At 61.5% G+C, this 24,380-nt stretch overlaps 1 protein-coding gene across 3 annotated transcripts; it reads right to left on the reverse strand.

Moving 5' to 3' along the window:
• Positions 1-204: 204 nt before the first annotated feature.
• On the reverse strand, positions 205-24,380 carry PRX (periaxin). Of its 3 annotated transcripts, none has more exons than XM_050928329.1 (7): positions 24,290-24,380; positions 12,827-12,882; positions 11,876-11,970; positions 11,082-11,210; positions 10,210-10,396; positions 8,690-8,883; positions 205-6,757 (listed from the first exon to the last, which is right to left on the reverse strand). In XM_050928329.1, the coding sequence occupies exons 4-7, from the start codon at positions 11,106-11,108 to the stop codon at positions 518-520; spliced, it is 6,648 nt and encodes a 2,215-aa protein (XP_050784286.1). In that variant the 5' UTR covers positions 11,109-11,210; positions 11,876-11,970; positions 12,827-12,882; positions 24,290-24,380; the 3' UTR covers positions 205-517. The 3 variants fall into 3 exon arrangements, with proteins under 3 accessions (XP_050784286.1, XP_050784288.1, XP_050784285.1); XM_050928331.1 differs by having other exon boundaries at positions 10,210-10,369; positions 11,876-11,974; XM_050928328.1 differs by having other exon boundaries at positions 11,876-11,974.

A 24,380-nucleotide genomic window follows, 5' to 3' on the forward strand; every position in this document is an offset into this window, starting at 1 on the left:
GCAAGCATCTTAATTTAAAAGTATAAATGGAACAGCCACCCCGCGAGAAACAGAGTTAAGCCTAAGTTAAAAAAAAAAATCATTTAGAGCCCCTTAGTGCATTCAGAGCCGCTATGTCCCCCTGCAAGGCAGGACCTTGGGGGAACTGGGGCTGGCACCAGGTCAAAGGGGCTGTTTATTAAACTAGTAAAACTGTAAAAAATATTAAGTGTAGCTTGGTTATTTATTCACATTATTTTCAACAAAAATAAAAAAAAAAAAGTCTTGCCCCAAGAAGATTCACTTGGCCCCCATCAGGGAGGAGTTAGAGCAGGGGGGAGCCCACACTGGGGCTGGTTATTAGAACAGCTGGGTTCCCCCCACCCCCATTTCCACCCCCGTCCCACGCTGTGATTTGAAAGCTCGTCTTGTGGTTAGTGCATCTATCACAGCACTGTACAGATACCAGCCTGACGAGCTCCCAACGCGAGGGGCTGGGGGCTGTTCAAGTCTCTGCTTTCCCTGCCCCAGTCCAACCTCATATGGGGGACGATTTCCCCACCATCACCTCACCCTTGATTGGCTTCACTTGGCCCCCTCCCTCTTCTGGGATCTGCTCCTCCAGCTGAGTGGAGAAACCCAGCTTGGGCGTCCGAATCTTGAATCCCTCCAGTGCTCCCGGCCCCTTCTCTCCTTCCCCCTGGGAGGAGCCCCCTCTCTCCTGCTGCTCGGAAGTGACTTCTAGCACTCCTCTGGTTTTGGGGCTGAAGGCCAGCTTAGGGAACTTGAACTTAGGGGATTTCTCTCTGCCATCCAGCTCGCCTCTCTCCACATTGTATTCCCCCTTCGACTTGGAGGTGAAGCCCAGCGAGACCTTGGACGTCTCTGGCTTGGCATCTTGATCCCTCTCCCCCTTTTCCAACAAGGCCATCTCTGTCCTGGCAGCCGAAGAGACCACATTCCCGGCGTGTTCCCCTTCTTTCTTCTTGAAACCTGAGAACGTGATCTTGGGGGACTTGAACTTGGCCGCCTTGAGAGCCATGAAGGTGCTGATGTGAGCCTCATCCTTGGCCTCCTCCGTCCTCACCAGCTTGAGGTTCATTTCAGGGTCCATCTCTGCTGCCTTATACGGGGAGGAGAATTCAACCTGGGGCAGCTTGATCTTGCCCAGCTTTGCCTTGCTGTCCTGGGGGCCATTCTGCAGAGAAAGTTCTCCCTCCTCCCCGTTGAGCTGAGATGCTGATCCCTTCCCACTGGTGCCCAGGTCCGTGACCTCGGTCTTGGAGAAGCCCAGCTTGGGCAGCTTCAGCTTGGAGCCTTTCTCCAGCTCCCCTTCCTCCTTGGCTGAGGGCTCTAGCTCCCCGTTGACTTCCACCCCAACTTTGGGTTTGGAGAGGGAGAGCCCAAAGCTGGGCTTCAGCTTTATTTTGGGCACCTTTGCCTTGCCATCCCCATCCCTTTCCAAGGAGCCAGCAGTAGCTTCGCCATCTCCTTCCAAGAGCCCAGAGGTTGCTTCTGCCCCCTTCCCCTTGGGCTTCACCAGCACAAAGACCGTCTTCTTCACCTTGGCCATTTTCACCTTGCTTTCAGCCTCCTGGGCCTTGCTTTCCCCCCTAGAAAGGTGCCCTTCTCCTCCTTCCTGGGTGGCTTTGGGCAGGGTGATCCCAAACTTGGGCAGTTTCATTTTATACTTCTTCCCTGCCTTGGCTTCAGAAGTGTCCCCCTTCCCTCCCGGAGCTTTGACACTACGATCCTCACCTTGGATGCCAGTGGCACCAGTTCTCGGCAGCTCTGTGGAGCCACTGTGGTGAAGCTGAGCCCCCTCAACTTCATATTCTGCATGCGCCTTGATACTTGGGGCAGAGAGCTCCAGGTCTGGCATTTTGAGCAGGGATTTCTTCCCCCCCCTCTGTTCACTGTCTGAACCCTTGTGGCTGTGGAGAGATGCCGTCATAGTCCCCTCGTCCCCTTTGGATCCTGAAATCCCGAATGGTGACATCTTGATTTTGGGCATCTTGAGCCTGACCTCTAACCCTCCCACGTCTTGCTCCAGATCTTCAGCACCTGCCAGTTTCTCAACACTGACCCTGGCGTCTCCACCCATCTCGGCTTTCCCCCCCTCCAAAGCTGGAGCTTCCCCTGGCCCCGCTGAGAACCCCACATCTGGAATGGCCAGCTGAGGTATTTTAAAGACGTCCGTTCCCTCTGCTGTGGGGCAGAGGGGCTGGGTGTCCATCCTGGACTCGTCCCCCTTGGCCTCTGTGCCAACTTTGGAAATCCCGAACGAGGGCATCTTCAGTTTGAACTTGCTGTCGTAACCGTCTGTCTCAGAGTCCTTTCTCCTGGGGGGACTCTCCCCCTCTCCCTTGCCCACAGTGAACCCGATGGGAACCGATGGCATTTTGAGTTTGGCCTCTTTCACCCCCACTTCGGTGCCTGGGGTCTCGAGGCTCCCCCGGAATTTAGGGGGTTTAAGCTCCACCTTGGGGGTCTTGGATGAGTCTATATCTGCCTCCCATTGGTCATCAGAACTAGCTCCCCCGAATTTAGGCAGCTTAATCTTTGGGCCACTCACTTCGACTTTGGGCACCTTCCCATGCAGCCCAGACGTGTCCAGAGCAAAGTCTTGATCTCTGCTTAAGCCAACATCAAATCCCACCTCTGGAGCTTTCACCTTCGGGGTAGAAAATTTAGGTAGCCCAACTGACGGCAGCTTAACTTTCCCCTCGGCTTCCTCCAGTCCCTCGATGGTGATCTCCCCCTCGGTCAGAGGTACCTCTACGTCTGACAGCCTGGCTTTGGGCAAGGAAATATCCAGTTTGGGCACCCGGATCTTAGAACCCAGCAGGGAGGCTTCGGTAGCATCAGCTGCATATTTGCCCCCTTCCATCTCCAGGGTTATTTTCTGGTCCTTTATGGAAGGCCCTTTCAGCTTTTGTCCTTTGAGGAGGTGCATCTCTGCCTTGGCACCACTCAACTCTCTATCCAAGTCTTTCCCCAAGAAACCCTCCAGCCCATATTTGGGCAGTTCCACCTTGGGCATCTTAATTTTGGTGTCTGCTTTCTTAAAGGTGGCATCCCCCTCTATTTTCAGCCCAGCCTCATGCTGGCCCAGCATCTCCACACTGGCTTTCGGCAAGCTGATATCCAAGTCTAGCTTTGGTGCAGAGATGTCAATGGAAGGCGCCTTGGGGATTTTCAAGTTTCCTTCATACCCCTTGATATCAGCCTCAGAGACGTCCATGACCGGCTTTCCCACCAATGGCTCGCCTTCCGCTCTTACACCGGGAACAGAGATCTGCAATGAAGGAACTTGGTCAGGTACGGAGATGTCTAGTGATGGCATCTTAACCATGCCCACTTTTAACTTGGTGCCAGGGCTTTCCGGTCTCTCAGACATCTCCATGTTGGCTCTCTCCTCTTTGGCTCCAAACTTTGGCAGCTCAACCTGGGGCATTTTAATTTCTATGTCGGGGCCTTGGATGTAACTTTCATCTTTGGAGCCTCTCATGTCGGCTTCTACTTTTAGGTCAGCCTTGGGAGAAGAGATCGTCAGTTTTGGCATCTTCATGAAGGGGCCTTTTAGCTTCTCCTCTGGGCTCCCAGCAGCCATGTCGGGCTCTTTGGCAGCTGCTTTCCCTTTCTTGCCTTTCACATCAATCTCAGGAGCTGTCACACTGGGCCCAGACACTTCTACATCCTTCCTGGCAATGCCAAATGATGGCATTTTGAACCTGGGCATCTTCATCTTGGCCTCCTTGCCCTTTGATTTCCCGTCTAGCTCTCCGGACAAGGCCTCGACGCTCCCTTTCACTTCTCCCTTGAGCGTCTCTTGCTCTAGTTCCAGCTGCTTCTCCCTGTCCTGGCCCCCAAATTTTGGCAGTGAAAATTTTGGCATCTTCAGCTTAATGTCTTGGACCTCCATGCTGATGTTAGGCGATGTTTCCCTAGCCTGTGTGACCCCTTGGTCTGAGACGTCCCCCTTTCCCTTGGGCAAGTCAATGTCCACATCCACTCTGGGGCTGGAGATGTCAACTGTGGGCAGTTTCACTGAAGGCAGCTTCATTTTGGCTTCGGGGGAGTCCATATCAACGTGAGGCCCTGAGATCTCCACCTTCGCCTTGGGAGCCTTCCCCTCTCCCTCCGCAGAGAGCCTGGGCCCATCCAAGTCGGCCCCCTGTTTCGACCTGGAGAATGAGAGCCCAAATTTTGGCATCTTCAGCTTAGGCCCTTTGGTACTTGCTTCCAGGGTTTCTGCCTCCATCTCAGCTTGCAGTGCCACAGCCTCCAGGCCTCCTTTCTTAACCTTTGGGCCAGAGATGCCAAATTTGGGGAAAGAGAATTTGGGCGATTTCAGCTTGGTATCGGTCTCCGGCAGTTTTCCACTGATGTCAACGGCGGCTGTGCCCCCCAGCGGGGCCTCGATGGCCACATCGGGGAGCTTAGGCGTTGAAATTTCAACGGAGGGCAGCTTCACTGTGGCCTCCAGGCTCCCAGGCTTCACTTCGGGGCTTTTGAGTTCTAGGCCAACCTTTGGGAACTTCGTATCCGCTTTGCCCTTCCCTTCCAGCCCCGCTCTGTCCAGTTCCTCACCCTCCAGCTTCTCTTTCCCAAATGAAATATCCACCTTGGGGATCTTCGCCACCATCCCACTTAGATCCGGGCCTTCAAAGGCTGCACCCTGGAGCTCAACCTCTGCTCGTGGTGTGGGGCGGTCAGCCTTGGCCTTGGGAACTGGCACATCAATCTCCACCTCGAAGTCCTTGCAGACAGCCCCGAAATTCGGGAGAGGCTCCTGGGGCTTTTGCAGCTGGAGGTCGCGTTCCTTCAGGCCTGCCACTGCCCTGAGCTCTCCCTCGAAGCCAGGCTCTGCCTTCGGCAGATCCAGATCAACGCCTACCTTGGGCATGTCGATGTCCAGCGATGGCATCTTCACCGATGGGAAACTCAGCCTGGCTTGGGCCGTTTCCACCTCAGACTCCAGCCTCCTCCCATCAGCTTTTCCTGAAGGCAGCCTCACCTCAATCTTCGGCTTTTCGACAGCTATCTCAAGCTTGGGCTTTCGCAAAGAGGCCTCCGGCAGCTCCACATCGACCGGCTTAATCCCCCACACAGAGATATCCAGTGCGGGCACACTTATCTTCCCAGCCACAATCTCCAGGTCTCCGGTGTCGGCCTCCAGCTGCGGGGCTTTGAGTGAAGGCACGTGGGCCTTGCTCTCAGCTTTCCCGGCCATGCCAGAGAGGTCGAATTTCGGAAGCGACACCTGTGGCATTTTGAATTTGAACTCGGGACCCTCAGCACCATCCCCATCAGGGGCTTTCACCCTCCCCTCACCGGCTAGCCCAGCTGGTTCCATTTTCGTTTTGGGCAGTTGCACGTCGGCAGCTTTGGGGACAGAGATGTCGATGGACGGCATCTTCACTACAGGGAATTTCACCTTCCCTTCGGCAGCAGGCTCTTTCGCTTTGGTGTCTGCATCGGGCTTGTGTTCCCGCAGGGAGATCCCAAAGCTTGGCATCTTAATCTTGGGACCTTTTGCCTTCAACTCAGGGCTCTCCCCCTCTGCCTTCCCGACTTTCACTTCCACCTGGGGCACCCTGAGCTCCCTCTCCACCTCCTCTTCTTTGGCTTTGCCCCCATGCGGGGGCAGGCTGATCTTGGGGATCTTCACAGTCACGTCAGGGAGCTCCACTTCCCATTCTGTGTCTGCCTTGCCCTTGGGAAGGGGGATCTCAACATCCACCTGCCGCACTCCTATGTTAAGGGAGGGGAGCTTCATGCCGGCTTTGTACCTCCCAGCTGCCCCCTCGGCGTCCCCTTTGTCGCTGGGCAGAGAAGTGCCGAGCTTGGGGGCTGGGATGGCGGGTGTTTTCAGGGTGCCTTCCATTTCCCCTGCAGAGATGCCAAACTTGGGCATTTCGATTTTCAAGCTCTCCCCTTTGGCGCTCACGTCTGGTACTTCCAGGGCTCCTTCCACTTTGGGAAGGCTCAAGTCCACCTCTACTTTGGGGGCTGCTATTTCCACCGAGGGGAGTTTGATTCCAGCTCTGGGCTCTTCCTCTGGCCCTTCTGCTTCCCGGTCTGCCATTGGCAGGAAAATCCCAACTTTGGGCACCTTCAGGTTCCCCTCCAGCCCCTCTACCTCCATTTCCCACTCCGGAGGCCCGGCGGACACCCCGAACTTCGGCAGCTTGAGCTGCAAAGCTTCCTCTCTGCCCGAGATCTCTGGAGTCTCCACGTCAGCCGCTACTTTGGGGGCTTTGAGGTCAGGGATGGGAATGTCCAGTTCAACCTGGGGGGCCTTGAACTTGACTTGGTCCTTGAGTTCGACCTCCACAAGCCCAGCATCCTCCTTGGGCTTTTTCACCTTGGGGCATGGGGCTGCGAACTGGGGGGCCTTCCCCTGGACACTTGCCTCCCCTTCCACGCTCCCCTTGGGCCGGGCTGCTTCCAGCGTCCCCGTCACAGCCAGCACCTGCGCGCCTGCCGCCTCCTTCACCTTCAGCCTTGGAAATTTGAGCCTCCTCCCCTTGATGTGCGAAGAGGAGAGCTCGACAGAGATGTCTGGGCTGGGCCCGGCTGCTCCCGCCTCAGTCGCACTCTTTGCCTTCCTTAGCTTGGCGAACTTGGGCAAGGAGAATTCCACGTCCACAGGGGCCACATCCAGCTTCCCTGCCGACGGCTCCACGCTGCCTGTCAGGGCCACCTCCTCCTCCGGGGCCTTTGCCAGGCCCTTCCCCTTCTGCTTTCTTGTGGGCGCCAGGCTCTTTATGCTCTGGGGAGAGAGGAGAGAGAGAGAGGGAGAACACAGCCCTGTCAATCAGGTTCCAGCCTGAGTGCCCCAACGAGCGCCCCTGGCGGCTGTGCAGGGTGGGAACGTTACCTCCACCTCTGTCGCCACACTAGCAGCGTGCAACCTGGGACTGACACTGCAGCTCTGTCCCTGTGATCCCAGCTCGCGGCATGCAATCTACATTCCTGGACTGCCATCTGAACAGCATTCTCCGTGTCCCTGTCCCATCTCCAGCAGTCGTTCCCAGGAGGCTGCCCACGTTCCGAGGCTAATGGCGTGTTTACTTATGTTGGGATGTATTCAGGATAATAGCAGCTACCAAGCCACGCGCTCTCCCTGCCTCACAACCACGGCTTAGACAAGCCACACGCCAGCCCACTCCCACTTCTTCAGGCAGGTCTACACTCCAGACTAGCGCCAGCGCCGCTGGAGTGCTTCTGGCGAAGCCGCTCTAAGCCGAGGGGAGAGAGCTGTCCCGGCGGCTCAACTCCACCTCTGTCCATAGCGCTGTCTCTACAGGGCATTACGGTGGGTGTAAATACATCACCCAGAGCGGGGATACCCCAGAGCGACGTGGTTATACTGAAGTAAGCCTGCAGGGCAGACCTGGCCTAGATCCTGCACTAACAGGCCTGGAAACTTGGGCATCAAGAGGTGGCGTGATGGGAAGGTCAGAATAATCAGTGGCAGAGCTAGAGATAGAACCCAGGAGTCCTGACTCCCAGCCCCTCCTCCCCAACCAGCCCCCACTTCCCTCCCAGAACCGGGATAGAACCCAGGAGGCCTGACTACCAGCCCCCCCTCTAACCCACCAGTCCCTATTCTCCTCCCAGAGCTGGGGAGAGAACCCAGGAGTCTTGGCTCCCAGCCCCCCTGCTCTAACCACTAGACCCCACTCCTCTCCCAGAGCTGGGGAGAGAGCCAAGAGGCCTGGCCCCCAGTCCAAAACTCTGTCACACCCACTCCCTCACTGTCATACCCATGGAGCAATATGCAAACACCCCAGACCCCACGCCCATGGAGCCCTAGGCCCCTAGACGTCCCTCTTGGTGTCCCCTCCTGCAGGTTACCGACAGGAAGAGGAATCATTGCGGATGGCACCAGGGGACGGGGCTAGCAGTGAGTACGAAGGGAAATAGCTCCTCATTGCCAGGCTACGGAGGCGAAGGGCCTGTGAGTTCCTGTCCTACAAGGGGACTGGAGTCCTGTGGCGGGGGGGGTCCAACACAGGACAAGGGGAGGCACTAGCAAACAAGGACAGTCCTGCGCTGATTCGGAGCTACCCCCTGTAAGGGGGCATTTCCATCCCATACTGCTGGGATCAGAGACCTTCTGCTCCGTCCCTCCCCCTCCCCCAGCGAGATGGGGTCCCTGCCAGTGGGCCCAGCCCAGCCCTGCAGTCCCCATCATGGATCTCTTATGTTTCAGAGCGCCGGGGCCTGATCCTCAGTCATGCCAGGCCCTTCTGGGGCTAAAGTGGCCATCAGGGAATCCCAGCCACCCTGCAGGGTCGTCCCTGGCTAGCATGTGGCTGGCAGGACCCTGCTCCGAGCCTCTGATTTTAGGAGGCAGATCAGGGTGTGTGGCCAGAGCGCACTGCACTGGGACTATTCCTGCCCCCCAGGGCCAGGAGGGCTAAAGCATGAGTTAGAGCCGCCCTGAGGCTGCAGTCATTGACACCAGGGGCCCAGAATACAGGGAACGCAAAGGGGCCTTTGAAGTCCCCCACCTGCAGGAAGCGGGTAACTGAGAATCAGCCCAAGAGATTTTGCCAAGTCTCACAGCTCAGCTCAGTTATAAATGAACAAACACCCCCCCAGCCCGCCCCCAATCACTAACATTTCACTTTGTGAGTCATTTGAATCAGACCCGTGCCTGAGTTACAGGTCAACAGGAGGGGCCGGTACCGCGTACCAGCTTGGCCAGCTTCGCCTGGGGTCCCTTCACTTCCAGGCCGCCAGCTGCGGGGCTCCTGGGGACGTCCGACCGGGGAACGGTGCGTTTCAGGCAGAAGGAGACCTTGTACGGCTCCGCGCACTTCAGGATCCTGAGGGCGTCTTCGTATCGGACATTCTCAAAGTAAACCCTGGCGCTCAGGAGCTGGTCACCTGCGGGAATGGGTTGGGGGGAGTTTAGGGGCAGCAAATAGTGCAATAGAAACACAAGCCATGGGCCGGATTCACCTCAGGGCAGCCATCGCTGGGAGTGCCAAGGGCTAGCACGGCAGGCGCATGTCGCACAAGCGGGGATGTTGGCCAGGGTTCGAAGCCTCCCAACCAAACAAGTGGTTTAGGGCCTGCGCCGGGGACACGGGAGCTCAGCTGGGGTTCAGCTCCCTGCTGAGATCGCGAAACGCTCTGGCAATGGGGCCGTGCGAGGTGCCTGGATAAAGTCTTGCTCCATGTAGAAGCCAGGAAATTGACCAGCGTTCCTCTCCCAGCATTTTAAAAGCAGAGCCCCCCGCAGTCACTGGGCCGTCCCCCTGCCGCCCCCGCTCCCAGCTTACCACACTGCTATGGGCAGGACGGGCTTACGCTCTTTGGCGGCGTAACAGCGACAAAGGCCATGCCAGCTGCTTGGCAGCAGCTGACTGCGGACGCTTCTCTCCTGCCGACTCTGTGACATTAATGTCTCCCCAAGCCCGGAGCCAGAGACACCGATTGCATATTCACTCTGGCTGCTCAGAGGTTATAATTCAGCCACCCAGCTGGGCAAGCGTTGCCCTGGGCAGCCCCTCTAGGCACCGACAAAGCTGAGTGTCCCTTTAGCCGTGGGCCTGTCTACAGGGGCTGTCAGCAAGGGGGCCACTTCATGCCCGCTGTGCAGGGGGCACCCGTCCCACTGGGAACTGTGAGTGACAGGGGCCCTGCCCAGCACTGCTACCTTGCGAGTGGAACTGGGGATCCGCCAGCTATGGGGCACCTCCCTCCCATCACCCACAGAGCAAGCTTTTAGCAAAGCTGGGGCGATCCTCAGCCCAGCTACGCTGCCCGGCCCCTGGCCGACTAGGTGCTGCATAGACAGATCCCCGCCAAGGTCAGGGGCCCCCTGTCGGGCCGGGCGCTGCACAGACAGATCCCCGCCAAGGTCGGGGGCCCCCTGTCGGGCCAGGTGCTGCACAGACAGATCCCCGCCAAGGTCGGGGGCCCCCCGTCGGGCCGGGCGCTGCACAGACAGACCCTGTCTCAGGTTGGTGCTTCCCATCAGGCTGAGCGCTGCTCAGCCCCCATCCCAACAAATTTCCAGTGCCAACAGACCAGGGAAGGATGGTTCTCCCCAGTTCCCAGACCGGGCGCTGGGGCCCAGAGAGCACCAGGGCCGTGCCCAGGGTCCCACAGGGAGTTGGTGGCAGACCTGGGTCCCCGGCTGCCTCCTTCACCACTCGCCTGAGGAACGAGGCCACTCACCTTCCCCTCCCTCCGAGTGTCACTCACCTTCTTTCAGGCTCAGGGCCTTGGCCGCGGGGGACTCCCTCAGCACGTGGGAGACAAAGAGCCCCTCCTTTCCCCCACCGGCCACGCTGATCCCACTGGCCCCGGTCCTGGCCTCTGTCTCCAGGATGATCTCCACCAGCTCCGATGTCTTCGCTGCCTCCTGGCGGGGGAGAGACCCAGCGAGAAGCTGCAGCGGGAAGCTGGCACTAAGCTGAGCTCCCAGGAGCTGGGCCCTGGGCTCAGACAGGACTGGCGGGCACAGTGCCGGCTACCCATGACCCCTCCACTGGGTCTGCCTCTTCACCGGGGTGCCGTGAGGCTGAACGGCCCCAGGGAGAGGAAGGTGGATCCGGGACAAGACAGGTGCCATTTGCTGCCGGGCGCGGTTCCCTGGGGATAACTGAGTGCCAGCCCGGCATGTAGGGACGGCAGGACAGACGGGCCTGTGGTTGCTCCCCAGTGCTTTGTTTCTGTGGCTGCTCCCAGGCTGCCGGGGCGAGTCCATGAAAGCAGCAGCCTAGGGCCCATTGGGGATTGCACCCTGGGAGGGTGAGGGCAGAGGCCAGAGGGAGCGGCTGGCCCTGGAGCCACGGCACTGCTGGGCTGCAGAAATCCCCCGAGAGATCACGCGTGTGACAGACCCACGGGGGTCGCCCCGGGGGCTGGGGCAGGGCAGGTCTCTCCAGCGGGGGGCTGCACAGCGCCTGGCACAGCTGGGCTCCGGAGGCCCTAGGCTGACAGGCGGCACCCGGAAGCCGCTGGGCTGGACGGCGAGTCCTGGGGCCGCTGTGTTGTGTTCAATGGTGGGAGGGAGGGTCCGTGCTGGGAGTGAAGGAGGGAGGTGGGCAGGCTAGGAAGGGTTAATCCCTCACCTCCATCATCCTGGTCTGGGTCTCCATGGCGGGGGCGGGGGGTGTCTCTGGCTCCGAGGCGCTGGGCTGGCTCTCGCCTTTCTGCTGCAAGACCCACTTCAGCTCTGCATGGAGCTTCTCCTTCTGGGCCTGCAACGGGGGCAGAGGTGGGGTGAGCGCTGGGACCTTGGAAAGGGGTTGAGAGCTCGGGGAGGGGAGGGGGGGGCTAGTGGTTAGAGCAGGGGGGCTGGGTTCTATCCCCAGCTCCGGGAGGGGAGGGGGGGCTAGTGGTTAGAGCAGAGGGGGCTGGGAGCCCAGACTCCTCGGTTCTCTCCCCAGCTCTGGGAGGGGAGTGGGGGCTAGTGGTTAGAGGGAGGGTGCTGGGAGCCCAGACTCCTGGGTTCTATCCCAGCTCTGGGAGGGGAATGGGGTCTAGTGATTAGAGCAGGGGGGCTGGGTTCTATCCCCAGCTCTGGAAGGTGAGGGGAAGGGAGGGGGGTCTAGTGGTTAGAGCAGGGGGCTGGGAGCCAGGACTCCTGAGTTCTCTCCCAGCTCTGCCACTGACCTGCTCTGTGGCTCTGGGCAAGTCCCAGCCCCCTCTCTGTGCCCATCTTATCTATTTACACTAAACATCCCTGGGACTCGTGCTTTCAGAGGCTGCCTCCCAGCCCGGCGGGGCCGATCCCAGCCGTTAGCTCGGGGATCTGCTGACTTGTGGACCAGCCCAGCTACAGAGAAAGGCCTTTCAGAGCCACGATCCCAGCCACTTTCCCTGCTGCCTCCCCCAGCCCTTCCCCTGCCCCATCCGGCCTTACGGCTCGTTGCGCGTTGTTGGCTTCCTCGGGTGACAGGCGTGGCCGGGGCCCGGGCAAGGGCTGGGGCTGTGCAGGCTGCTTCTCCTTTACTTCCGCTGTCTTGAGCAGGGGAGAGAAAACAGGACTCACCTGGAGCCGATCCCACTCCCACCACCTCTCAGCCACAAACACCCAGGCTAACGTGCTGACCGCCCCCCAAGGTACCAGCAGGGCCTCGGGCCTGCCACTCCGCAGCACAAAACCCTACCTTGTCGGCTATGGGAATCGCTCCCCCAGCCAGCAGCAGTGGGAGGCTGTTATCCTCGCTGCAGGCCAGCACACGCTGCAAGCCACGGCCCCAATGCTCGGCGGCGGCAGGTCAGCTGCAGCTGAGCCCCGCTAGCCACAGGGTCCCAGCAGGAAGCAGACGAGGTTCAGGACCCTCTTCTCCACCTCTATCCCTGCTCTGCAGGCCCCTGCCGCTCCGGGACCCCACACAGCCACAAAACTGGGCAACCCACCCTGCAGGCTGGGCTGGGGCCCGGCCAGGGCGACTCGGGGACCGCACACTGCTTGGTGCGGGGATCGGGAATGGGATCAGACTGGGGGCCCATCTAGTGCAGCCTCCCGTCTGCCAGAGCCCTGGCCCAGCTCCTGAGCCCTGGCCGGTAAAAGCAGGAGGGTTTAGATCCCTCTCCACAGCTCTTGCCTAGCATCTGTCTATCCGTCTCCCTGGCAGCGCATTCGGGCAGGGCCGCGTGCTCAGCTGCACACGGTAACCAGCCTGCACCCCCGAGCCAAGGCTTGTGCCCAGTGGCCTGGAAATCCAGGAGGGGCCGAGGGGTCTGATCCAAGGTTGCCCTGAGCAGCTTGGTCCATGGTCCTTCCTCGCCCTGGGCCTGCAGATCAGATCCCAACCCCCTGTGAATTGGAGCAGGGAGCTGGCGTGAACCTCCCTGTGCAGCTACTTACGGGAGACTGGCTTCCTGCGCTGACAGCATGGCAGCCCGGCCGCTCGCTCTCCGCGCCTGCCAGACAGGGAAAACAGCACCACTGAGGAGCCCTGAAGGGGAGAGGGCGCGAGGGGGGTCACACAGCACTCGCAGGAGGCTACCTAGAAATACGCTGCGGCTCCACTACCAGATTCGGGGCCGAAGGCCAAGGGACTGCTGGGATCTGGCCAGGGCAATGCATGGGGGAGGAGGGGTCCCATCGGTGACCCCAGCCCACAGGCTGATGAGATCGTCGATCTCAGGGGAGCTGCTGCCCCCGGGGGGTTTCCGTCCAGCGCCCCAGATTCCAGCAGAGGATCTCGCATCCCAGACGGCTCCGTTTCCCTGGTTTTCCCATCGCCCCGTCCCATCCGGATGCGTAGCCTCGCCATGCAGTGGGTGGACGCGTCCGGCAGGCTCCGAACAGCAAAGGGCGTTTGGGCGTCACACGCGAGCCGTGCCCCAAACCACCACACAACGTAGTGCAATTTAACACAGCCGGCACAGGACAGGGGGAGCTCCCGGCCAGCCCCAGGTGCCCCAGGGCACTTAACTGCACCTCGGGGTCACTGCCGGGAAAGCCCCAGCACTGGGCCACTTTCTCCCTCCCCCGCTGGGACTTGGCCCTGCGGTGAAGGGAGAGCCCCCGAGGTCAAAGGAACCTGATCTAAACATGGCCCCCCCAGGGCCCTGTCAGGAACCAGCGTCCCCGGGGCCCTGTTTATTCCAGCCAGTGGTCAGCAGGGAAACCAGCCCAACCCCCACCCTGATAATACAGATGGGGAGCCTGGCCCTCAACACTCCTCCAGCCCCTCGCAGGCCAGCGCCCCTGCTGCTGTCTTTGGGGGGGCTACACCGTGCACTGGTCCCAGGGCCCCCAGGCAGGCAGGTCTGCCCAGGGAGTTGGGAGGCTTGGACCATGCACCCATCCCCAGGCCGTCACAGGGGCTCACTCAGCCACCCGCCACGCTCATCTCGCTGGGGCAGGGCTGGCAAGTTTCCCAGGCAGGACCCCAGCCCTCGGTGTAGTGTGAGAGCCAGCCCCCCGCTCAGCTCCATAACGGGGTATCAAGCGTGTCGCTCCCTTTACAATCCATACTCCGAGCAGCACGAGGTGTCACCTCAGAGCAAACCCGTCCAGCCCAGTTCCACTTCATTCAGCCGCCAACTTCCTTGTCCGGCTGGTATGCAGGATGGCGTTCACTGCTGCCAACAAATGGGTCTTTTGGCCTGTGGATTGCAGACCTTCTTTTGGGCTAAATGGAAGCAGCAATTAACCCTTTTGTGGAGCATGATAGCTAGAAAGAATAGAAGCCACCACCCAAAGTGTGTGTGGGGGGGTGCAGGGCACACACACGACAAGGGCAGCTCGGCAGCTGAGCTGTGTGGACTGTGGAGTTCCCGACAGCAATAAACACAGGAGCCAAGGGAAGGTTTGACGAGCTGCAGGCATGTGCTCGACCGTGCCAGTACTAGTGCCCCACGGAGAGAGCCTGCCCCTCGCCGAGACGCACTAGCTCCTGTGGGGAGGAGACGGATGGGCAAGACTGCGCAACATCCATGTGGGGGTCAGGGGTCAGCACAGATGCTGCTCATCTCACTCCCCTGACAGCCTTGGGGGGGCAAGACCAGTGGGGGGGGGCAGAATGCTTTGAATGGCAATGCCCTGTCCCCTCATAGGCTGCTCCCCTAAACCAGTCACCCCCACATCCACCCCAGAGCCAGGGAGAGAACCCAGGAGTCCTGGCTCCCGGTTCCCAGCCCTGCAGTGACTTGTTCAGCGACTCTGGCCGTGTCCTTCTCCCTGAGGCTCCCTGCACCTGACGCCTCCTTGCCCCAGACCCAAAGAGGTTCTCCCTTCTGCACCTCCTCTCTCCCCACTGCACCCCTCATGGCCCCCCCCATCCCAGCCTGGGGGCAGACTGGCATCGGGCGCCCATCTCTGCACAGGGCCCGGTCGCATTTCATTCCCATGCCTGTGCCAGCCGGGCCCGTCCCTGGAAAGGTCACTGGCTGACATCTCACATTCCCAGCCCCCGGGAAACAATGGGTCCCTGCGTCCTGCCCAGGGCCGCGCTGGCATAGCTGAAATTCTGGGCAAAGGTTCCCGGGACCCCGAACAATGTCTCTGCACAGCCCCGGCTCCTCCCACCCGCGGGCGACAGCAGCAGCTCCACAGCCACCCTCCCCACCCGGTTCTTTTTCTCAGATGGGGGCTGGTCCCAGCTCGGAGAGGGGAGGGGGGCCCAGCGGGTCGGGGAGCCGGGATCCCTGCGGGCTGGTCCCAGCTCGGAGAGGGGAGGGGGGCCCAGCGGGTCGGGGAGCCGGGACCCCTGGGGGCTGGTCCCAGCTCAGGGAGGGGAGGGGGGCCCAGCGGGTCGGGGAGCCGGGATCCCTGGGGACTGGTCCCAGCTTGGGGAGGGGAGTGGGGCCCAGCAGGTCGCGGACCCAGGTCCATCCTTTGTCTGGTCAGACCGGGAACAATTTGGGGCAGCAACCATCTGCTGGGTCTGTGCAGTGCCCAGTCCCAAGGGGCCCCCTGCTCTCGGGGGGGGGTAAGGGTAAGGTGCCCCCCGTCTCACTCAGTGCCTGTAAGTGCTACTGTAAAAGACCTCATAACAAGCCCAGCATCCCAGCCTTCGGGCCCGTGAGCGCTTTCCTCTCCAGCCCCCCCGCTCAGCCTGGCAGGTAACACATTTGGCAGCTCCCCCCCAGCACAGGGCGTGAGCTGCCCGCAACGTGCCCCCAGCCCTGGGGACTGGTCCCCACAGAGGAGCTGGCTGGCTAACCTACCTGCAAGAATTCGAGTGGAAGAGGGCACGTGGCCAGGGGTGGTGGTAATTCCCCATTCCCAGGGGCCTGCCCAAACAGCCCCAGGTTAGTTAAACAGGAGCCATTTGACCACTGCAAACACAGCCCTACAGGCCCAGACATCCCCTGCCCCCTCGTGGGCCCAGGTTCCAGGAAAGGGACTCACCACGCTACAAAGGGACCTCACAACACTGGGTGTCTGGGCAACAACATGACAGATGAAATTCAGTGTTGATAAATACAAAGTGATGCACGTTGGAGAACATCATCCCCACTAGCCGTGCACCATGATGGGGGCTGAATGAGCTGTTCTCACTCAAGACAGATCTCGGCGTCACTGTGGCTAGTTCTCTGCAAACAGCCACTCGAGGTGCAGCGACGTCAAAGGAGCGAACACAACGCTGGGAATCATTAGGAAAGGGAGAGATAATAAGACAGAAAATATTGAATTGTCTCTGTATAAATCCATGGGACGTCCACACCTTGAACCCGCGGGCAGATGGGGTCGCCCCGTCTCACAGAAGATCTACTGGACTTGGAAAAGATTCAGAAAAGGGCAACAGAAATGCTGAGGGGGGTTGGACCGGCTGCCGTGGGAGGAGGGATCAATCAGGCTGGGGCTGTTCAGTGTGGAAAAGAGACGGCTAAGGGGGGATGGGATAGAGGTCTATAAAATCGTGACTGGTGTGGAGAAAGTAAATAAGGAAGTGTTATTTACTCCTTCTCATAACACAAGAACTAGGGGTCACTCAATGACGTTAACAGGCAGCAGGTATAACACATACAAAGGGCAGTATTTCTTCCCCTAGCGCACAGTCAGCCTGTGGAACTCCCTGCCAGGGGATGCTGTGAAGGCCAAGACCATAACAGGGCTCAAAGAGGAGCTAGATAGATTCCTGGAGACAGGCCCATCAGTGGCTACTAGTCAGGCTGGCAGGGACGGTGTCCCCAGCCTCTGTTTGCCGGAAGCTGGGAATGGGCGACAGGGGATGGGTCGCTTGCTGATCCCCTGCTCTGTTCATTCCCCCTGGGGCACGTGGCACTAGCCACTGTGTGACAAAGTGGGGGATTTTTTTAAATTTTTCATGGTTTCCCGGGGGTTGCATGCAGAGGGGGTGGGACTCGGTGTCCCCGGGTGCTACTGGTTTAACGAGGGGAGGGGAGAGGGAGTTTGTTGGGACACAGGACTGGGGAGGGAACTGGGAAGCCCGGCCGATGGCCTGGAGGATGGAGACCTCAGCGACCGGTGACCCGGAGACCCAGCTCAGGAGTCACAGCTGGTTATGGCCAGTGGGGGACAATGGGCTGTGGGGAGAGACCCCAGTGACCTGACCAGCCGGCTCCAGCCAGAGGGGCCAGAGGGGGGCTGAGAGGAGAGGAGACCCAGGCCAACCTGTTTATGACCCTGTTTCCCTGGAGAGAGGACAATGGACGGGGGGGGGGCTTGGGGCCGGGGATATCGGAGGCCCAGCTGGGAAGCAGGGAGGCTCTGGGCTGGAGAGGGGGAGCAGGGAGAGCCCCCCCTGGCTGCAGGGGGACTGGGATGTGCTGGGCAGAGGGAGCCAGGCCTGAGAGTTTCCTGTGCTGGGTTCGGATGCTCAATTAACCCTCCTGTGTTACGCTGGCTGAGAGTCGCTCCGGGCTAGAGAACAGGGCCGGGGGGGCATTATTCCCTCTGGGGGTGGAGACCCCGGGGGCCCAGAGCGCGTGGACTCCCTGAGGGGGGGCCCACGGCAGAGACAGACGTGCTGAGGCTCAGAGAGGTGCAGCTCCAGGAGGTGGAGGGGCCCAGGGCTGGCGCTTCCATTAGTCGACCACCTAGGGCGCCAGGATTCGGAGGCGGCATTTTGTGCACTTCCCACAGGACACGAGGGAGCTTCCGGTTCCGCTCCTGTCGTGCCGCCGAAGAAGGACCTTCTGCCGACGTGCCGTGGAAAACAGCAGCAGGCAATTGAGCAGCTCAATGACGGCCGCTGTCGCCTGCGGCATTTCGGTGGAGGGTCCTTCTTCGGCGGCGCGATGGGAGCGAAACCGGAAGCTCCTACGCGCCCCATGGGGAGCGCACAAGATGCCGCCTCTGAATTCTGCCTAGGGGGCCAGAAACCCTGGTGCCGCTCCTGGAGGGGCCTGCCCCCCGGAGAGAGTGGCCCCCCGAGAAGGGCTGTCGCACTGAAGGGGGATCCCCCAGGGACTGCAAGGGCCACGAGTGGGCACGACTGGGAGTCCGTGACACACTGTCAGGACAGGACACTGGCCCAGATGGACCTTTCGTCTGACCTGGTCTGGCCGCTCTTATGAGAGTTCATCTGACTTAACTCCAGGCATGAATTTCACGTGGTGCAGTTAAAGGGCACGAACCCCCCGGGCACACGCTCTCACTCGACTTTCACCCCTACCCCATGTTCACAAATCAGGAGTGCGCTGCCCCCAGCAAGCCTGAGCCTGGTTAAACCCTCGAGATTAAAACCAGAGCAGCTGGGGTCTGGCCTGGTTTAGCCCAGGGGTGTTGAGCGAGCCCTGGGGTAGATGCGGCGAGATGGGCGGAAGGGGTCTGCCGGCTCTCATCGAGGTGCAGGAGCTGCGGGGGGGAGTGTCTACACGACCAGCCTGCACAGCCCGGCAGTGGAGAGGCGCATTCGCGAGAAACGTCCCCTGCCGAACGCCAGGGGCTGCAGGAGTCGGGTCTTGTGGCAGAGACCGAGCACCAGGGGACGAGAGCGCAGACGATCCCCAGCTCCCACGTGCCTGACGCGACGCTGAGACAAGCCGGGTCAAAAGCCAGTCAGGAACTGAGCTCCATCCCGCGTGTCGTGCCGGAGGCGCTTGTTACCAGATGCATCAGGATAGTGCCCAGAGACCCCCTGGTGCCAGGCGCTGCCCAGACCCCGCGTGGGAGATGCCAGGAGCTCCCAGGAGCAGGGACGCAGCAGAGTGAGGGGAAGTCACTTGCCCATAAGTAGGCAACAGAGCCAGGACCTGACTCCCCGTCCTTCAGCCTACGTGGCCCCATCATTCAGCCAGCCCCAGAGCCCAGTCTCCCATCCACGTGGGGAAACTGAGGCCCAGAGATGAAGTTGCCCAAGGAGCCTGGGCAGCCTCCCATAGCCTTGTCCAATGCCTCCACTCCAAGGCCACCCTTCCTCTGGAGCAGGGGACAGCTCCACCCTGGGGGTCAGAGACCGGCCTCAGGGGTGACCCTGGGGAGACACTGTCTCCCCAGCTCTGCAGAGGCTGGAAACCAAGGCTCCTGTTAACCCCATGCCGCCCAGAACGGAACCGGGCAGATGGGAGCAGCAGCCAGCCATGAGCCCTGGGCAGGTGGGAAGAGAGGCGAACCCAAGTCATCCTCCCAGGGGGAAGAAATGCTGGGCAGAGGGCGAGATTCTTTCTGGCTGCAGAGGCACGTCCCCTGCGCTGCTTTCCCTGCCTAAAGCGCCCAAGCCCCCTGGGGAAAGTCAGCAAACGAGAGTCGGAGAATCCGTCCCACTCGCTAGCCGGACAACCGGCAGCTTGTTCACCTTTCCAGCTCCTTCTGCCGCTGCTCCCCGTGGGAGCAAGGAGTGGGGAATGCCAAGTATTTTATAGGCTCAGCAGAAAAAAATTAACCGGGGGTGGGAAAGGAGGGGCCCGGGGGCTATTTCGGGAGGCTCCAGCTTTCTGTGCTGCAAAGGGATGAAAATGTGTCGAGTTTTAGCTCTTTCTGCCAGCAACAAAACCCAAAGCAAACCAAACCCAGACACCCAAAAGCTGGCGCAGAGCTGGAGTGCGCAGCCCCGGCCCAGGGCCCCCTAGCGCTAGGCGCTGCAGTCAGACCAACGGGACGATCCCTGCCCCACGGAGCTGGCAGGCCAAACAAACCCCCTGCTTGCAGGGAGAAGCGTTTCCCTTGGAACGTGCTTTGGGACAAACCCACTTTTCCCAGCAGTGCAGAAATTCCTGATGTCAGCCAAGCCCCCAAAATCTCTCTTTTTGGGGATGAAAAGCTGGAAAAATAAAAACAACAAAGAAAAATGTCACTAAAGCTTCTGTTTTGCTGAAATCTTTCCTGGGAACAAAAAAATGTTTCCTGGGGAGCTCGGCCTCAGCCCTGGTCAGGAGCCATCGCCACTGCAGCGTGGTGACATCTAGGCTGGAGCCGCTCTGCGTTAGGCGCTGCACAACCGCGGAGTGAGCCCAGCCCTGCCCCACACAGCTCACAGACCAGACCAGGCAGATGGGGAACCAGGCATGGAGAGGGGCCGGGCCGATGGCAGAGCTGAGAAGAGAACCCAGGGGCTCTCTGCCTTGGTACACTGCGCGGACAAACACACAGGAGGGCACACGGCTGTGAGCCACTGCACAAGTGGAGAGGGGCAGCGGTTTGACCAGCGCATGTGGGCCCTGGAGGCCATACAGTGTGTTTGTACCCGCCCCAGACTCGAGCTGCAGCTGGCCCCGCCATGCTGGAGTGGTGCCAGGCCCCCTCCTGAGCCAGCGGGCGCAGCCCTGGCCCACTACACCCTGAGCTCACGCGGAGGGGCAGTGCTGTTCTCCAGCCACGGCCCCTCGTCGGGCACAGCCCCACGCCTGCCCAGCAGTGCCAAGCCCCCAGCGGGGTGGGGAGACAGGGTACCCCAAGCTCACGCAGAGGGGCAGTGCTGTTCTCCAGCCACGGCTCCTTGCCGGGCACAGCCCCACACCCGCCCAGCAGTGCCAAGCCCCCAGCGGGGTGGGGGGACAGGGCACCACGGGCTCCCAGCCAGGCCTGGTGAGAGAACCAGGGGGCCCCGACCCTTCCCCTTTGGGGGGCCCTGCTGAGCTCGGGGCCCGTTCTGAGCATCCCCCATCCCCTGCCCTGCGCCCAGCTCCCCCGAGGGGCTGGGGTGGGGGCAGCATGAAGGCCCAGGCCCAGAGGCAGCAGTAATGGGCACATCGACCCTGCAGCGGAAAGGGGGGCATGGGGGTGCAGACAGGAGAGCTGGAAGCAAGGCCAGGCCAGGGAATGTCCGCGGAAGAACCACCTGCAGCCACACGGGAGGACGGCTCCAAGCTGGGGCAGGCGAGGCCTCCTCTTCCCCCCCTGCACTCGCTGGCCAGCCCCAGGCTGCTCTCGGACGGTATCTGGCCCGAGGCCGAGCAGCACCAGAGGCCCCAGTTCCCTGGCTCCAGCACCTCGGCCGCGCTCCACCCTGCTCCGGCTTCCCGTTTCTAATTCTGTCCCGGCGGCCGGCCCCCGTCTGCCCAGCCCTGCCTCGAGCTGACAGGCAGCCCGCCCGGCCCCCCAAGTTCATTCCTCCACTTCTTCCTCCCCCCATGCCCCATGCCAGGCTCAGGCTGCCCCTTCCCCCACCTGCCCACTGCAGTTCGTTCTGGGACACAGCCCCGGCCTTGGGCTCCAGTGCCCAGGACGATCCCGCCCGGTCCCATCACACGCCAGGGCCCCACTTCCCAACACGTTCCCGTTTGCCCCGGCAGCTCTGTGGCAGGAGACACCAGCCAGCGGGGGCAGTTTAATGCCAGCGATTCTGCTTGAATTAAAGGGGGGGGTCAAAGAGTCTGAGCCGATTACGCGGAGGATCTAATTAGCCAGTGACTGAATTCAAGCCGCAGCCTCGTGTCTAGGGCTGTTCTCCTGCCCTGGTTTTCCAACGCTCCGGCCTTGGGCTCACTTGGGGCGGCTTCTCGGGCAGCCCTTGGCAGGGCTCTTGGCTGCAACCAGTCGGATGGTGCTGCCCCGAACAGGAAAATCCAGCCCTAAAATCCCCGGCTCTCAGCCCCCTCAAGCAGCACCTCAGCTCCGCCAGGCCGGGCGCCCAGCTCAGCACCAGCTCCCACCTCCCACCCCGGGAGCGTTTCCTTAGTGGCAGAAGAGGTTGCAGGCAAAACAAACTTGTCAATTGACTTCCTGGAGGAAGCAGGGCCGGGGAATCTGAGCGGCAGGAGGTTGAGAAGTGGCTTCCTGTGTGGCGACTCACGGCACGCATCCTGCCTAGCTGGCGCTGGCCGCAGGGGGTCAGGTCGCGGCCTCACCGAGGTCCCCTGGCTCCCAGTGCAGAACCACTGACGTGGCAGCAGTGGCTGGGTTCCCAGAGCAGCCGCCCCCTGGTTCCCTCGGGTCCAGGCCCGGCTCCCCGCGAGGCCGGGGGAGAAGCCCAGATCAAACAACCAAGTGTGCCCAGTTTGCAGGGGCAGTGGCTGCCCGCTTGCCCTGGCAGGACAGTGCTGGTTCTGGGGTGACTTTGTGCCAGCCAAAGCCTTGCCCCCTCTGGCCAGTGTAACCATTCCTGTCCCAGGAGACGTTGTGAGGTGGCTCTGAAACCAGCTCTCTGCTCCCGCCTCGTGCCCGCCCAGCTCCAGCGGGCAGCGTGATCCCCGGCCAGCACGGCTGCGCTGGCTCAGAGACGGTCGCACCCAGGCCTGGAGTAACCAGCAGGCACGGAGCCCTCGGCGCAGGGGGGACCCTGACCACCATACTCGGGTGGGTGGCATTGAAGGTTGCATGTCACCCAGACTGAGCCCAGCCCCCACCCCCTTCATGACTGGGAGTGGGGGTGGCTGGGCCAAATATGAGCAAACGTGCCACCCCCTCCCCCAATTTCCACAAGGCCCTCAGACCCTTTAATCCAGCACTGGCTGCGAACTTCTACCGCCAGGGCTTGTCGCGCTGGAGGGGAGCGGGCACACGCCCTGCTGGCGAGGGCGCAGTTTGATCCGGTCCCCCTGAGGAGCACGTAGCAGGTGCAATGTACCCAGCTAGGGCCCTGGTCTCTAGCCCACAGGGTCCTCAGGCAGGGGCCACCACAGGCCAGCGGACCCTGGTACTTCCCTCTAGCCGCAGCTCGTGCTGCTTTACTCAAATCTCTTCCCGGCAGAGCTGAGTAAACCACGAGCCCCATCCCACGCCAGCCTGGCTACAGCAGCCTGGTCCCACTATCCGTACAGCTCCCAACCCCATCTGTACAGCTTCAAACGCGGCAGGGCCAGGAGCTCAGGCTGGAGCCCTGGGCACTGCTGGGGCTGGAGTACGGCAGTGGGCAGACCCATCCCTTGCTTGGAACGGCCCAGCCCCGGCTGCCCCTGGGCACCGTGTGCTGGGCAAGGACAGCCCCTCCCAGCCAGGCCACGCGTGGGGGGAGCAGTGGGAGTCACTGCCCAGAGTAACAGAGCAAGGGGAGCTCGGGGGGCCCAGCACAAGGACTCGCTCTTTGCAAGGGACCAAGCCCAGAGCTGGGGAATTTCCACAGGCTCCCGTCCACACCAGCCAGGGACTGTGCACCCCAGGGCGCCCAGGCTCCAACTCCAGTGCTGGGGCAGCGCGTCGGAGCACAGACCGACCTGCCCTCTAGACCGGCACCGCACAGGACTGGCTCCCGCCCAGCCTGACCCTGCACCCCTGGAACAGGCGGAGCCAGCAGGGGCACTGGGACCCTCTCCACGGGGCACAGCACAGGCAAGCGGCTGGGCAGAGAATCCAGCCACAGGCTCAGCTCACGGGGCCGCAGGCAGGTGGATTCGCCGCCAGGCCCCCTGTACAGCCACACACAACGCCCACCCCCAAGTCCCACGCTGCTCCGCCCCCATGCAGGTCTTTGCGCCAGTCACCATTTGCACGCCTGCCTTGCACTGGTGCAACCGCCCAGGCTGCAGAGCGGTGGCTGCTCATCCCCCTCACGCTTACCAGGGCCCTGCTATGACCCACACCGAGCTGGGTGGCCAGGCAGCCCTGGGGTCAAACCCCGCTGGCCAGTGGCTGAACCTTGAAACCTGCTGGTGGCCGCCCCCCAGGCCCCAACCCCACCCTGAGACCGGGCCCCTCCCGGGCTGAGCAGCGCACCCTCCCCCTATGGAACAGTCCCTCCGACCCGGCCACGGGCACTGTGTATGTAGACCCAGCTCAACCCCCACATCCCTGCCCGCGCCAGCCTCCTTCCTATAGACCCCGAGTTCCCAGGGAACAGGCGCTGCTGGAGATCCGACCGGGCTGGGTCAGCCTCTCCCAGGGCGATTCCCCAGCAGAGATCAGGGGCACCCCCCTGCCAATCACTCAAACCACCCCGAGAGTGCTACCCCTCGGCTCCCCTGCCCCCCTCACCGGTGCACCTGAGTGCTGGCTGGGCCTGAGGTGACGCGGCTTAACCTCCGCCACAGGGGTCTGGTCTCATCCCTTTGCTCGGTGCCGCTCGCACCCGTGCCAAGCGCCAGTCCTGAGCTGACAAGTACAAAGAGCCCCCCAACCCAGCCCAGCCCCCCTCCCAACACTAGAACGCACAACAGCACAGAGCTCGCCCCAGCTCCCCAAACAATCAGCGTCAGCAGCGACCCAGCCAGCGGAGCCACCCGGGGGCGCAGGCGGCGCATCTGCACCCCAGCATGTCGCCCTCGGTGCAGGGACTTTGCCGCCAGCTGACCCTGGTGCCCGCGAGCAGAGCTCAGTGCTCACAGCCCCCCAGCCTGGCATGAAACGAGCCGGATGGGTCTCAGCCCATCCCACCAGCAATGCATCGGGGTCCCCTCCTGCCCCTGGCCTGGGATTCAGTAGCAGGAAACTGGGTTTTGAAGCCCCTGTGAGATCTTGGCACGTTTTGCTGCTGCTCTTCCACCCGCAGGAGGCGACAGACGGGCAGCGCCAGGGCAGCCCCACGCAGCACCTTACCTGGGAGCTGGCAGCCCCTGGCCCCAGCTCTCTGGGCCCCCCTGCAGAGAGATCGACCCCCAGCCCGCCGAGCCAAACGCCGCCAAGCGGA

Source organism: Gopherus flavomarginatus, chromosome 18, assembly GCF_025201925.1.
Source record: "Gopherus flavomarginatus isolate rGopFla2 chromosome 18, rGopFla2.mat.asm, whole genome shotgun sequence".
Lineage (NCBI taxonomy): Eukaryota > Metazoa > Chordata > Testudines > Testudinidae > Gopherus > Gopherus flavomarginatus.